The sequence below is a fragment of the Chionomys nivalis genome, chromosome 19 (genome assembly GCF_950005125.1).
Source record: "Chionomys nivalis chromosome 19, mChiNiv1.1, whole genome shotgun sequence".
NCBI classification, from domain to species: domain Eukaryota; kingdom Metazoa; phylum Chordata; class Mammalia; order Rodentia; family Cricetidae; genus Chionomys; species Chionomys nivalis.
This window is the reverse complement of record NC_080104.1, coordinates 11,417,386-11,432,425: the sequence shown is the minus strand read 5'-3', so window position 1 is coordinate 11,432,425 and position 15,040 is coordinate 11,417,386. Positions and strand designations below refer to the sequence as shown.

The 15,040-nt window shown below is 50.5% G+C and overlaps 2 protein-coding genes across 6 annotated transcripts; both read right to left on the bottom strand.

Annotated features, from left to right (window-relative positions):
* Positions 1-781: 781 nt before the first annotated feature.
* Positions 782-8,505, bottom strand: Rrp36 (ribosomal RNA processing 36). 3 transcript variants are annotated; one of them, XM_057751764.1, is made up of 7 exons: positions 8,371-8,505; positions 6,608-6,743; positions 6,411-6,477; positions 6,237-6,341; positions 4,245-4,319; positions 4,023-4,140; positions 782-2,562 (listed from the first exon to the last, which is right to left on the bottom strand). In XM_057751764.1, the coding sequence occupies exons 1-7, from the start codon at positions 8,390-8,392 to the stop codon at positions 2,429-2,431; spliced, it is 657 nt and encodes a 218-aa protein (XP_057607747.1). In that variant the 5' UTR covers positions 8,393-8,505; the 3' UTR covers positions 782-2,428. The 3 variants fall into 3 exon arrangements, with proteins under 3 accessions (XP_057607747.1, XP_057607748.1, XP_057607749.1); XM_057751766.1 differs by having other exon boundaries at positions 2,426-2,562; positions 4,226-4,319; XM_057751765.1 differs by lacking the exon at positions 6,237-6,341.
* Positions 8,506-8,704: 199 nt separating this feature from the next.
* Klhdc3 (kelch domain containing 3) lies at positions 8,705-14,976 on the bottom strand. 3 transcript variants are annotated; one of them, XM_057751760.1, is made up of 12 exons: positions 14,819-14,976; positions 13,152-13,301; positions 12,408-12,620; positions 11,887-12,063; positions 11,662-11,777; positions 11,444-11,515; positions 11,133-11,346; positions 10,974-11,060; positions 10,726-10,834; positions 10,532-10,605; positions 10,345-10,423; positions 8,705-9,312 (listed from the first exon to the last, which is right to left on the bottom strand). In XM_057751760.1, exons 3-12 carry the CDS (start codon positions 12,559-12,561, stop codon positions 9,246-9,248), a joined length of 1,149 nt encoding a protein of 382 aa, XP_057607743.1. In that variant the 5' UTR covers positions 12,562-12,620; positions 13,152-13,301; positions 14,819-14,976; the 3' UTR covers positions 8,705-9,245. The 3 variants fall into 3 exon arrangements, with proteins under 3 accessions (XP_057607743.1, XP_057607744.1, XP_057607745.1); XM_057751761.1 differs by lacking the exon at positions 14,819-14,976 and adding an exon at positions 14,661-14,706; XM_057751762.1 differs by lacking the exon at positions 13,152-13,301 and having other exon boundaries at positions 14,819-14,974.
* Between the last annotated feature and the right edge of the window lie 64 nt (positions 14,977-15,040).

Genomic DNA, 15,040 nt, shown 5'->3' with positions numbered 1-15,040 from the left:
TCACAACCATCTGTAATGAGATATTGTGCTCTCTTCCAGCCTGCAGGGATACATACAGGCAGAAAATTATACATAATCAAATTTTGAAATAAAATTCTCAGTTCATTTATCATTAAAAAAAAAAAAGAAGAGGAAAGAAACTCCACCTATACACATCAAATAAAAATAAATCCTAGCCGGGCGGTGGTGGCACATGCCTTTAATCCCAGCACTCGGGAGGCAGAGGCAGGCGGATCTCTGGGAGTTCGAGGCCAGCCTGGTCTACAAGAGCTAATTCCGGGACCGGCACCAAAGCTACAGAGAAACCCTGTCTCGAAAACCCCCCCCAAAATAAAAAAATCCTAGATGGTTATTCTTTACCTGAAAATATTCTATGTCTTAAGAGAAATATCCATCATACCAGCTAGTTTTTATGCACAAATATACTGTAGAACAATGGTACTGTAAAGATTTGTCACTTGTATTGGTTTAATAAAATGCTAATTAGCCATTAGCCAGACAGGAAGTATATCGGAGCGACTAGAATAGAATTCTGGGAAGAGGAAAGGCTTAGAGAGTCTGCAGTCATCACCCAGACCAAGAGGAAGCAAGATGAGAATGCCTCACTGATAAAAGGTACCAAGCCATGTGGCTACCACAGACAAGAATTATGGGTTAAGATGTAAGAGTTAGTTAATAAGAAGTCTGAGCTAATAGGCCAACAAGTTTATAATTAATGGAGGCCTCTGTGTTTTTTTTTTTTTTTAAGATTTATTTATTATGTATACAACATTCTGTCTACATGTATGCCCACACGCCAGAAGGGGGCACCAGATCTCAGTACAGATGGTTGTGAGCCACCATGTGGTTGCTGGGAATTGAACTCAGGACCTCTGGAAGAGCAGCCAGTGCTCTTAACCACTGAGTCATCCCCCCCCCCCATGTGTTTCTTTGGGACTGAATGGCTGTGGGACCAGGAGGGACAGAAACTCTGTCAAACTGAAGTAGGATCTTCTGAGAAGGAACCTTAACTGAGAAAATTTGTAGGACTGGCCTTTAGGCGAGCATTGTCCAGACTGATGGATGATCAATATAGGAGGGCCTAGCTCACTGTGGTGGTGCCGCCCCTGGGCAGGTAGTCTCAGGTGGTATAAGAAAGTAGGCTGAGGTCAGGTATGGCAGTGTACTCCTTTGATCCCAGCCCTGGCAAGGCAGAGGCAGATGGATCTCTGAGCTGAGACCAACCTGGTCTACAAAGTGAGTTCTAGGACAGCCAGGACCACACAGAGAAAAAGAAAAGAAGCAAGCAGACTGAAGCAGCCATGTAGAGGAGCCTGGCCTGTAAGCAGAGCTCCTCCACAGCCTCACTAGGTACAGGCCCAGAGGCAAGGGGGCAGGGGTTAAACACTGAAGTCCCTTCTCAGGTAGATGCTGAAAAACATGGACCACTACCTCCCACATCCCACTCTACCTAAGGTCAAGTGACACTTAGACATCTTCTCAGGGCCTAGATTTAAGATGGAGAGGTCCCTGATCTGATCTCTTGCACTGTGGACCACAGACAGCCCACCAAAACAGTAAGTTCTAGGTCTCTAACTAAAGACAAAATAGGGCCAGGTGGCGGTGCAGGCAGACTTTAATCCCTGCACTTGGGAGGCAGAGGCAGGCAGATCTCTGATTTTGAAGCCAGCCTGGTCAGTGAAGTGAATTCCAGCATGGCCAGGGCTGTTACATAGAGAAATCCTGTCTCAAACAAACAACAAGGGGGTGGCTGGAGAGATAGCTTGGTGGTTAAGAGCACTGATTGCTCTTCCAGAGGACCCAGGTTTAATTCCTGGCAACCATACAGCTCAGAACTGTCTCTAACTCCAGAATCCAACACCCTCACACATACATACAAGAAAAAACAAAACAAAATAAGAATGGATAAGTAAATAGAAGTGGGGGACTACAGCGATGTCTCAGTGATCAAGTGTGGTTTGATCTTGCAAAGGACTCATTTGGTACCTAGCACCCACACTGGGCAGCTTACAACCATCTCTAACTCCAGTTCTAGGGGGAAGTAAAAGCTGTGCCCTTCAAAGGTCCCTGCATTCATGCGCACATACCCCTACACACAGAAACATTCACACAATTAAAAATAACAACAATAAAACAATGAGTAACAAGCATGTTGTCAAAGTGGCTCTTCTGTGAAGTCCCTTCCCTGGAGCCATGAACGTGTACCCCATGTCATAAGGAAAGAATGAAGGAGAACATGAGACCATGATGAACGAGTCTGAGAAGGCACTGTGACATGACGAAAGGCTGGGCTTCTGTGGCTGGACAGCCCTAGCACACCAGCCCTCTGAGGCAGCCCAGTTCACAGGGTTCACCAGGGAGGAACCAGAACTGGCCAACCCCAGACTTGTCCCATAGACCCAGGTCTCCCTGGGACAGTTCCTTAGTACTAACTGCTCAAAGGGAGATGCTTCCTGTCCTTGCCCGCGTTTCGACGCCTCTTTCGGCTCAGGAAACTCTCCAGCTTCTTGCTGCGTTTCAGCTCCTTGAACTTCTCAGCTAGGGCCAACTGGCGCTGCTCAGCTAGATAAAAAGAAAGCAAGCTGGTGAGCAAAGGAGAAAGACCTTATTTCCTAGTCCCACATCCGGGATCCCTTATGCTGGGCCGTGTTGTTAAGAGCCATCATGTACGAGAGACACAATAACTGTGTTGTGTGTGATCAAACAGCTTCATGGATGCTGATAGCAGAGGCCTTGCCTCTACTAATGAGCTACAGCCCCAGGCACCGAGCAAGCTTTTTCCCTAGTTAGGAAATGAATCCAGGGCATTTCTCATACTAGGCAAAGTCGCATTTCCCCTGAGCTATCAAAAACTCCTGCCTAAGCCGGGCGATGGTGGCGCACGCCTTTAATCCCAGCACTCGGGAGGCAGAGGCAGGCGGATCTCTGTGAGTTCGAGACCAGCCTGGTCTACAGAGCTAGTTCCAGGACAGGCTCCAAAGCCACAGAGAAACCCTGTCTCAAAAAACCAAAAAAAAAAACAAACAAACAAAAAAAACTCCTGCCTCTCTCTCTCTCTCTAACAGAGTCTTACTTTGTAGCCTGGTCCTGACCTGGAACTCATGGCTGTCCTGGAACTCGCTTTGTAGACCAGGTTGGCCTCGCCTGGCAACCTTGAACCCTCTCTTTTTAAAAAAAAAATTTATTTATTTTTATTTTATGTGCATCAGTGTTTTGCCTGCATGTATGTCTGTGTGAGCGTGTCAGATCTTGGAGTTAGACAGTTGTGAGCTGCCACGTGCATGCTGGGAATTGAACAGGGAACCAGCCCCCTGGCCTAGAACTCTTAAGAGCTGCTGAGTGCTCCTTCCTCCCAGGTGCACTGCTGAACCTGGCCTCTGAGCTTACGCTTTATGACTCAAGTCGTACTCATCGGAACCAAGATGGCAAACAGTGGAGACGCAGTGATAGGGGGTAAAAGTGACAATCTCCAGCTTTGGTTTTTTGTTTCTTATGTTTTGTTTTCAAGACGGGTTTTTCTGTAGCTTTGGAGCCTGTCCTGGAACTCGCTCTGTAGACCATGCCAGGCTTGAACTCACAGAGATCCGCCTGCCTCTGCCTCCCTAGTGTTGGGATTAAAAGCGTGTGCCACCACTGCCCGACTGCTTTTTGTGGGGGGACAGGGGCTCTAGTCCAGACCAGCCTCAAACTTCTACATATCCAAGGACAACCTTTATCTTCCCATTGTCCCAAGCGCTGAGACTGCAAGCATATCCACTCTTCCACTATTCCTGTTTGATGTAGTAGAGATCAAACCTAGGGCTCAATAAATGCAGCCGAGCACTCTACTACCTAAACTACCCTCCAATCTGCCCACAAACATCATTTGAGTGCAAATACAGGACGGACCCCCAGTACCACTTCCCCACTGTTCTCACTTCCCCCAGTTATGACAGGTCCTCCCCAAAGGACTCATGAACCCCGGGATGACAGCCACAAAAACTGGCCCCCTCAGAGGCTTTCAAGAGCGTGGCCCCACTCACATTTCTTCAGGAAGTAGGGCCGATGGCCCCGCTGTGCCAGAGCCCGCCGTTCCTGCTTCAAGGCCAGGCGCTGCTCCTGCTGCTGCTTTCGCTCCTGCTGTGCCATCTCCTGCTGTTCCTGAGGATCCAAGGTGAGGCAGGATGCAGGTGTGAACAGGAGGGACTCTGAATCACACCTGCCTTTGACTGCTCCCATCACCCACCTGCAACTAGCATCCTCACCATTCGCCGAAGCAGCTGCTGCAGCTTCTCACGCTCCTCCCCTGATCGGCGCTTCTTCAACTGCTTTTTCACAAGCTCCACGAGGAAAGTGAATAGCATAGTTAACATTCTGTGCCAAGCTTTATTATAACAAGTTCACACAAATTAACGCAAAACCAATAAACAATGTGTGTGGTGTTGGTGTCTGAGGGTCCAGCACAGCATTAGATCTCTATTCCAGCACTGGGCTATAGCTCCCAGCTCCTGGCCCTTTCTTTCTCTCTCTTTCTTCATAAAATAATTATATACTTTTAGCCACTGAGTCACACTTTCATGCCTTTTTATCCCTTTTGTGGTTAGAAACTAAAGCAGCCAGGTGTGGCGGCCACACCTTTGATCCCAGAGTCTGAGAGGCAGAGGCAGGAGCATCTGCGAGTTTAAGGCCAGTCTTTTCTACATAGTGAATTCCAGGAGGGCTAGAGCTACAGAGAGACCCTGTCTCAAAAAAACGAAGGAAGGAAGGAAGTGGGGGAGGGAAGGAGGATGGATGGGGAAAGGGAGGAATGAGGGGAGAGAGAGGGATGAGGAGAGAGGGAGGAAGGGTGGGAACAAAGTAAAGCAAAGCTGGTAGGAGGCTTCAGTGAGTTAAGGTTCCCGCCACACAAGCCTGAAGTCTGAGTTGGACCCCTGGAGCCCAGAGTTGAAGGAGAGAGTGGAAACTGCCAAGTTACCCCGTCCTCTCCATTCAAAGGGGGACACGTGCAGGCCTACGCACACTAAATAAAAAATACTGAAGCAACATTATGTTACATGTAGTCAGTTAGGAACAGAAAGACACTGATATATTCTTTTCTTTTGTTTTTTGAGACAGGATCTCTCTGTATAGCCCTGGCTGTCCTGGAAAATTGCTTTGTTAACCAGGCTGGTCTCGAACTCAAAGATTCGCCTACCTCTGCCTCCTGAGTGCTGAATTAAAGTCATATATACTCCCGCCCCCACTTTGGTTTTTGGAGACAGGGTTTCTCTGTAGTCTTGGCTGTCCTGGAACTCACTCCGAAGACCAGAGTCCTCGAACTCACAGAAATCCACCTGCCTCTGTCTCCTGGGTGCTGGGATTAAAGGTGCGCACCATCACTGACCCGCAGATGTCATAGTCAATTTCAAGGAAGTACAGAACAGTGGCTGAGAGCCTGTGAACGGTGTGGCGAGGGGAGACAGGCAGAGACTCAGTCATCCAGCACAGGGCTGCAGCTGGACAAGGAGGACAATTTCCAGGGTTTGACAGTATACCAGATAACTAAGGCTGACAAGTAACTCTATGGTTCTGTTCACTCTTCTTTTTCTGGAGGATAGAGAGATAAGGTCTCATGGCCCAAGGTAGCCCAAATTCTTCCTGCTTCCTGCCTCACATCCCAAAGTAGCAGGGATTAGAGATATGTGCTGCTAAGCCTAGCTTAACTGAGAATAGCCAACAAGGGATTTTGACTGTTCCCAACACAAAGATGATTCTATGCGAGAAGTGATACCTAGAGCAATTACCTTGTTTATTAAAACACTAAATACATGGCCTGAAATGCTATCCTACCCCACAAATGTTACTAAATACTATGAATCAACTTAAAAATATATTCACTTGGGGGCTGGAGAGATGGCTCAGAGGTTAAGAGCACTGGCTGCTCTTCCAGAGGTCCTGAGTTCAATTCCCAGCAACCACATGGTGGCTCACAACCACCTGTACTGAGATCTGGCGCCCTCCTCTGGCGTGCGGGCATACATCGAGGCAGAATGTTGTATACATAATAAATAAATAAATCTTTAAAAAAATATATATTCACTTAAAAAGAACCGCAGCAAAGGGGACTGAGCAACTTGATCACATGGTCACAAAACTGATGGACCAACTAAGAGCAGAAAGATCTGCCTACCAACATGCTTCCATTCCCGTTCCTGACTGTCCAACATGTGCTCCAGCCTCCCCCCCAGGAGTGGATAAACCAGCTTCATATTACATACCACTTTCTCCTTGGCTCGGATATCGTTCAGGAATTGGTAAGTCTTGTCAAATATCTCGGGGTTATATTCCCCTGACAGATCATCAAAGCGGGGGTCCCGGGCTACCTTTGGGAATAAACAGCTTGTTCAGTCTCCTTTCTCTAAGGAAGTGCTTGCTCCCTGCCCTTTCCTCACCTTTTTACTGATGGGAACAACCTGACGTAAGAATGGCACTCGGACTTTGGCTGACATTTCCAGAGGCCTAAGGAGCAATGAAAGGTCAGGGTAAGTACACTGCAATCCTGGTCAAAGACCGGCATCTTCCCAACCAGGAATACAGACTTGCAGTCAAGATCCTGGGTATCTTTTGACTCTGAGGGCACGCTCCTCACCGGTGCTTATCGGCAACACACACAGGCTGTCTGGGGCTTTGCTTCGGAGCGCTTCTTCCAGCCAACTGTTTGCACGCCCTGGGTCCCCCTCGGCTCTGCAACTCCAACAGCTCCTCAAAGGACATGTCAGACGTGTCTGCGGGAAAGGAAGGACACAACTCACGGCAGTCCCTCTCAACAGCAGCAAGACTTCATCAGCCGAGAGAGAGATGGTTCAGCAGATGAAGGGACATCCTGCCAAGCCTGACAACTGGAGTTAGAGCCTGGAGTCACCATGGTTAGGCGGAGAACAGAATGACTAAGGTGGTCCTCTGACCTCTACACCCTCACTGTAGTACATACGTGCCCGTACACACACACACACACACACACACACACACACACGCACACGCGCATGCACACGCAAGCCCAGATAGCAAAGACTCATTCTACCCCCATCCTTTCCAACATTCTCCATCACAGCAGCCCTTTTCCTACTGCTGAGCAGCACAAGCTGCAAGGCTGCTACACTGACATTCAACTCTCCAATAATGTTGGCTACTTGATATATCTTGTAGAGACAGAGGTAAATCAATCCACAGCCCATTTCTCTTCTTTCTTTTTTTTTCTTTTTGGTTTTTCAAGACAGGGTTTCTCTGTAGCTTGGGGCCTGTCCTATCCTGAAACTAGTTTGTTGTTGTTGTTGTTTTGAGACAGGGTTTCTCTGTAGCTTTGGTGCCTGTACTAGCTCTTGTAGACCAGATTGGCTTCGAGATCCTCCTGTCTCTGGCTCTCGAGTGCGGGGACACCACTGCCCATTTCTTTTGCACACTAAAAAGAAATCTGATTGTATCACTCCTCACAGTAATTATCATGTCACCTCTGAACTCAAAAGCTCTCCAGTGGCTTGTATTTTGCTCAGCTAGCCCAAAACTCAACAGAGACCAGGCCATTTTGGTGCAACGAACCTGGTAGCCTCTGCCTCGGGAGTGCTGGAAGCGGAGCTGCAGTGCGCTAACCCGCTTGCCTAAACGCCAGTGTTGTTTGTTTTGAGACAGGGTTTTTCAGTGCAACCACCTTGGCTGTCCTGGAACTCGCTGTGTAGAACAGAATGGCCTCGAACTCACAGTGATCCGCCTGTCTCTGCCTCCCAAGTGCTGAGATTAAAGGTGTTTGCTACCACCGCCCGGCTCTAAACACCTTTTTGCTTTGCTGTCTGACTATTCTTTATCTCCAAGTGCCTGCATACAGCGCAATGAAGGCTCCATTTGTTACATCCCGCTCTACTCAGCCTTCTAGGAAGAGCCCTCATCCTACTGTTACGAAGCTACCCAGGCCAGGCCTGGAGGCTTACGCTAGAATCCTAGCATTTGGAAGGCTGAGAAGACAGGACTTCCAAGAGTTCGAACTTGACCGGACTACACCTTAAGACACCCTCCATGGCCGGGCGGTGGTGGCGCACGCCTTTAATCCCAGCACTTGGGAGGCAGAGGCAGGTGGGTCTCTGTGAGTTCGAGACCAGCCTGGTCTACAGAGCTAGTTCCAGGACAGGCTCCAAAACCACAGAGAAACCCTGTCTCGAAAAACCAAAAAAAAAAAAAAAAAAAAGACACCCTCCATGTATCCCTTTACCAACCACCACGCTCTAAAGAAAACAAACCAAGAAACTTCCCTCGAAGTCGTAATGCCGGAAGCACTCCCTCTCACCCGCCTACTGCGGCGCTTTGTGGCTTTCTGTTCCCGCAGCCGAATGCGACGCGCTCCCGCCAACCCCAGGCCCTCACCCTTCTGCTGGTCGTCTGCCATGATCCCGCTCTGCACGGCTCCGTGGGAACCTTGGGCCCTAGCCCTAGCGCTAGCTTTTGGCTTGTTTCGCGTAGTCCCGTAGAAGACACCATTTCCGTTCACTGCAGCTGTTCCAAGCCCCACCCCTTCCGGAAGCCTGAGCCAATGTGGTAAGGACCCTGGCAGAAGCGCTGCTCTGCAGACGTCAGACCTCGGTTCTCGGGTGGATTAGGCACTTGGTGCCATTGGGTTTCTTCAAATGCGAGGCTGCGAAGCCAGAACCTTAAGTGGCCCCTCTACCAATTCCATCTTAGTCCAAAGAAACACGACACGTTTAGAGGCTTTGCGTTTTATAAAACCAGAGCTGGCTGATCTTCGGGGGTACAACAGCTCGAGGATGGGTGAAGCTGTCTGTTGGTCCCCACCCCCGAGGGCCGGGGAAGGGAGGGTTTCATGCCAACAGCTGAGGCTCCTCTCAGCTCCGGGCGGATGCTCAAGCAGGGAGAGGGATGGTCACGGGGAGAGGGAAGCTCCTGAGGCTCCGACACTGCTGGCTTCTCCTTCTCCCCACTCCTGTCCCTTTCCAGCACAGCCTGGCTACCCAGCGGGCCTGGGTCAGAGCAAAGGTCCAGGAGCAGTGGAAGGGAGGTGAATGGGAACAGAGCACCAAGGGAAGGGGCCCTCGGCCCAAGGGAGGAGAATGGCCCTCCCCCCAACAACTCCCCACTGAATTCACAGCACAGAAAACACCTCTAGTCCATCAACTCCACGTGGAGGTATACTGAGTCCAGGGTCCAAAGGGGCAGGCAGGTGAGACGGGCAGGGGCAATGAGACAAGAGCAGGCTCAGGAGGGGAGGCAGCAGAACCTTCTTCCTATCCATGGGAGGAGACAATGGGACGGCTGATATTGCTGTTGGTGGTCATGGCATTGAGCTCCCACCTGGAAGGCCAAAGACGGGCAGAGAAGACACAAGAGGTATTCTCTATGGCAAGCCCAAAATTCTTTGGACAAAGCCATGAACACAGCAGCCCCTCCAATTTCCCACAGCTACCTCTTCCTTACAGCCCTTTTGGGTTTGACCACGAGACCCCACCCACCCCTAAATCCAACACCACCTACTCATCCACTCCAAGCTCTTGCGGATATCCTGTTTATGTTTATACAGATTCCTGAGTCCAAGCACCTGGATTATGTGTACCCATCTCAGTAAACATCCTAGCGTATCTATCCTGCTCTCCACAGACCCAGCCCAGCGCCCTTCTTCCTCATCCCACAGGAGCACCCTTCTTGCTGTCTATTTCCACTGGCTTAAGGTCGTGACTCCCTCCTGTTCTCCCTAAACTTTAGGGCCTAAGACCTTTCCCATCCGCCCCACCAAATTAAAAGTATGCTTCGAGCAGCTCTTCCACTCCACAAAGACTCAGGAAACACTCCCCACTCTGAGACGCTCAGCCAGGTGCTCGGCAGGAAGGCACCTGCACCTGTGTCAATCTAGAGTCAGCCTGGGACTCATCAGCTCAGCGGATAAGCTCGGCTTGAGTAGAGACAGTTTCAAAATAACCAAGAGTAAGTGATTCATGGAGTGACATTAGGGGTTTGATTAGAAGTCAATACTGGAATTCAGAGGCAAGAACCCAGGGCCTCTCTCAGTTTTGGAACTGGGGTGGGGGTGGGGTCCATAACTCTTCAAATTTCTACTTGGCAATCAACCCCGAGATATATCCAACCTCTCAGTACAGCACCAAAACAAACAAACTGCACGAGGAAGCAAAGCTTCTAAGCGTGGCTCAAAATATTCAAAGGTTTTCTTCATACAGCGGACAGCTGTCACATGATGGCTGCACCTTTATGCCCTGTTCTTCACAAAAACTTCCTCTCCAGCAAACAGAAATGTCTGTCTTCTGCATACTGAGACACCTGTGCTGGCCCTGCCCCCTCAACCAAGCCCTCCTCTGCAACCACTTGCTGTACCTGATATCATGGGGCAAACAGGACTGGTCCAGGTTATACTGAATCACGGCCAGTTTGCACAGAGTCTTCAGACTAGGGCCTTTAATGAAAGCGTGGAAAGACAGTCAGAGCAGAGGAAAGGTCCTACCCTGGTCACCACCTAGAGAGAGAAGCTGAGAGTAGGAGCACTTCAGAAAAAAGTACTTACTAAAGTCCAAGATGTGTAAGTCAGAATGATCTATGAGGTCAAATTCATCTCCCAGGCCTTCCTCGGGAGAGGGGCTGTAGAGACAGGAAGAGGAAGGAGGTGGTACAACTACCCACAAGACCCCTTACTCAGATGCCTCCCTCTCTTCTGTTACAGACGTAGGCCTGCTCCTGAGTACTCCCCTCTCTCCTAACCTGGTACCCCCAAAGAGGACAATCTTATCACCAACAATACAGCAACACTGGCGCCGGCGGGGACATGGTCCTTTCCCCTTTGGTTCAATCTTCTTCCAGGTAAAGGACCCTAAAGAGAAGTTCACAGAAGTTCAATACCTAGCCAATCTAGACACCACACACAGCCCAACCAACTCCCTCATCCAGGGTTATTCTTTCCCTCCCACTTCAACTGTGCCTTGTCCCCCCCTAAGGGCAATGCTCTTTACCAGGGTTAAACTTCCAGAGATCATGGAAGTGCCGGTTCAGCCTTGCGTTATAGCCGCCAAAGATGTACAGCTCCCCGTTGTAGCCGACTGGAAGGGCGAAGACATGTCAAGAGGGAATGTGGTTGCACAGGGGGCCCACAAGAAAATAACAGAACTCACAGGCTGAATGGCTCCTGCGCCCCTCAGGCAGCACCGGAGTATGTGGACAGTCAAGCCAGGCCTCGGTTCTGGTGTCAAAGACTCGAATTCGGTTGCAGTAAATCTCATTGTTGGAATGAAATGGCCCAAAGCGGTCAGCACGGCCCCCAAAGACATACATATGATTGCCCAGCATTGTGGCTGAATGGAAGTCCCTCCAGCGTGCAGGGTTACCCTAGCCAAGAGCAGAGAGATGGGGAAGAGGGTCAACATGGGTTCACAGAGGAGAAGCTAATTTAACTTCCTAGAATCTGACAGAACAAAGGGCAGACCTTTGTGCACACAAGGGTCCATGTCATGGTGCTGGTGTCCAGCTTGTGAATGTCATTGGAAAAGCAGTCTGCCTGAGTGACGAGAGAAAGGAGGGAAACAGGCGCGTCAATGGTTAACTCCTTGACCCTCTACCCTTCCTCTCAAAGCCGCCTATTCCACCATGCTAAATTTTCCTCTCTTCTTTTTGGTATAAAACCGTGGTTTTTTCCAGACTTACCAGCTGCTCATATCCCCCAAAAATGTACATGATCTTGCCCAAGACACAGGCTGAATGTCCATCCCGGGCCCCAGGAACTGTTCCTGACACTCGGGGTGCAGACCACTTGTGAGTATCTTTTAAAAGAAGTAAAAGTAAGGTCAGGTGACATACCCACCTTAATTCTGGCCTTCCCTTCTCCAACACTCCCCCAGCCCCAAGGCATCATTTGAGACCCATACTCACTGACATCAAAGGCATAGAGCACGTTGCAGGCCCCTTCAGTGTCATTGCGCCCACCCCAAAGGAAGACGGTGTCATCGATGAGGACGGTCGAGTGTCCATACCGCATATAGGGCACAACAGGAGCCTGCCCTCGGACGGCAGGCCTCACTGGGGGCAGCTTTGTCCAACGCAAGGACACTGTGGGCACAGTTCTGCTCAGCCCTTGGGAACCTCCCTCCAGGCTGCCACCTTATCCCAAACCAAGCATTTTTGTTGTTGTTTTTCAAGACAGGGTTTCTCTGTAGCTTTGGAGCCTGTCTTAGAACTAGCTCTTGTAGACCAGGCTGGTCTCAAACTCAGAGATCCACCTGCCTCTGCCTCTTCAGTGCTGGGATTAAAGGTGTGCGCCACCACCTCCCGGCCCACAAACCAAACATTCTTATTCAACCCCCCACCCACACAGAGACCACCACCAAACTTTATTCAGCTGCCACTACCTCCCCTGATGTAGAAACCCAACAAAGGTACCAGGTCTGGCTTACCAGCATTGAAAATGTGCACATCTATCTGACGGAGTGTCTCGTAGTCTTCACCAGAGCAGTAACCCCCGAAGGAGTACACTCGGTGCCCAACAGCCACTGCCGCATGGTTCACCCTGCGTGGCCCGCCCTCCAGATGCACTGTCCACCGTAACATCCCCTGGGTCACAGGTTACAGGAACATGCCCCCCCGGCACGGCCTGCTGCCTCTGCTACCTGTACACAAGTCGGGGCAACAGGTTCCTCAGACAAGGCTTCTGCTCGGCTCAGTGCGGCTGCCCTGGACCAGTCTCTGCCTCCAAGTGTCACCCGAGTGGCCCTCCCACACCACCCTCTACAGGGACACTACTCACAGCTCAGGTGGCTGGCTCTGTCCCAGGGGAGCTGCAGAGGTCAAGAAGCTATGTTCTCCCACAGTGAAGGGTGGGGCCACCTTCACCTGACTGCCAGCTCAGAAGCTGGTGGTCATGATTACCCCTACTCATGTCAACTCCACCCTGTCCCTGGCCTGGAACAAGCTCCAAGCCCCCAGCCTCTGAACCCCTGCCCATACTGGATATGTTCTAGCTGCTGGCTCTGCTTACTGCCACCTCTCTAAGAATTTCCTCCATCTCTTAAAGGTAGGGATCTCAAAATCCTCACAGCTATTAATAGCTCAGCCAGCCACAGCCAGTCCACTGAGAGCTGGCAGGGGTACTTTAAAGTAAAAAAAGCTTTCAGGCTTTTAAAGTGGAATAGTGTCCCTACCTAGGACAGGGAACTCCATGTAACCATGGTTGATTAGCCCTCACAGGGAGTTCTTGTCAAGCTGATCCGTTGTTCTGGGGTCACCCAGGGTGCCACGGGCACGAGGAGTCCCCTTGACAGCTGTGGCTCGTCTGCTGCCAGGACTAGAAACTGAAGCCAGAAAAGTGTATGTTGGGGGTTGGGGTAGGGAAGAGGAGTCTTCTCCCTTGCCACTTGCCCAGGTTGTCTATCGTAGGGAACAAGCCACTTCCAACAGCTCTTCCTCTGTTAAGGTCTCTAAAGGAGGAATGGGACAGCTTGTACACTGGAAAGAGGACGAGAGCAGAAATGCCTTTGGGCAGGACAAGAGAAAGGTCCCAAGCATGAGACAGGTCATGGCTTCTTAAAGACAGCTTGCCAGCCTAGTGATAATGGGCACATTTGAGGGCTCTTTCAGGTTAAATCCTTTGGCAACTGGCAATGCCTTTGCCAGCAGATATCTGCTGAGTTTGGGCAGATCATCTGCTCCCTATTCAAAAAGCATTGGTAGAAAGAAGAAACAGGCAGAACCTCAGGGGGCGGGGGGTGGGACACAAGGAAAAACAAGGTTCCCTTGCAAGAGACAGACATGCCTTTCAGTTGGCTTGACACAGCTACCTATCCAACTTCCCCTAACCCTACACTTTAATGCTTTAAAGATCCACCTCTCTCAACCTGAGATAGCAGCAACCAAAAGCTACTCTCAATCTTCTCCATCTGTGCTTGTCAGAGAAAGCACATTGAAAGTTTTAAGGTGTGGTTGGAGGCATGCTTTTAATACCTCAGCACTGGGGAGGCCGGGGGATGTAGATGAGGTCAAAGCTAGCCAGAGTTACGTAGTAAGACCCTGTCTCAAAAAAAAAAAAAAAAAAAAAAAAAAAAAAAGCCGGGGGACGGGGGAGGAGAACCTATCATCTGCACTCTTCCTTGAAATAAGTCCAGAAAAAATGAAAATGCACAGATGAGACTATCAATCCCAATGAGAGATGGATAAAGAATCCCACCGTCTTCATACGGTTAACTCAAAGGCAGGGGCTAACAGGATCTCTGGGTCTCCCGCATTCTCTACCACTACATTTTTAACCTTCCATCCACTGATGTACGCTCCCCCTCCGTGACACCTTGCAAATGACTCCTTCCACTTACGACCCTTCCCTTCTTCATCTCCTGAGAGCTTTGCGGTTCTCTTGTTTTTCCTTCTCCCATCATTCCAAGGTCCACACTAGAGCTCATTCGTCTACTTCCACGAAGGGAAGAAAACGTTCATTGTCCCCTTCCAACCATAGATGTTTCTCTCTGAGTATGACTCGACTCTGTTTCATTCCACCTTTCTCATCCGCCCCTCCCCCACAACGCCAGACACTGTCCCCCTCCCCCTGCCATTATGCCCAGCTTCCTGATTCTCTTCAGAACCCACTCGCCCAGTTTCTTTCAACGCCTCCTCCAGCCACCAGGTCTCTCCCACCCATCTCCAGGCCATTTCCCCCAAACCTTTCGCAGTCCATTAACACTCCTGTTTCCCAGCATCCCCCAGCTCCCTCCCCACCCCCATCTCATCCTCTCAGCCCCTCCCCCCGCGACTCCAGCGGTAGGCATGGGCGTCGCCAGACCCTCCAATACTTCTCCTCCCTCACCCCATCCCAGGCTACCTGCCAGGTCGGGCCGGGGTGGGGCCACGGTTCCTCGCGCTGCTGGCAGCCTACAACCCGTTGCGCGCCAACCGATTCCTCGGTCCCCAACGAGATAAACACTGCCAGGCTCTGTCCTTCCGGCGGTCAGCGGGACGCGCACGTGCAGTGGGAACCCTGAGCCCGACGCCTTCGGGGACTTGTAGTCCACAAGTTACCTCATGGCTGGGAGCCTGGAGGGGT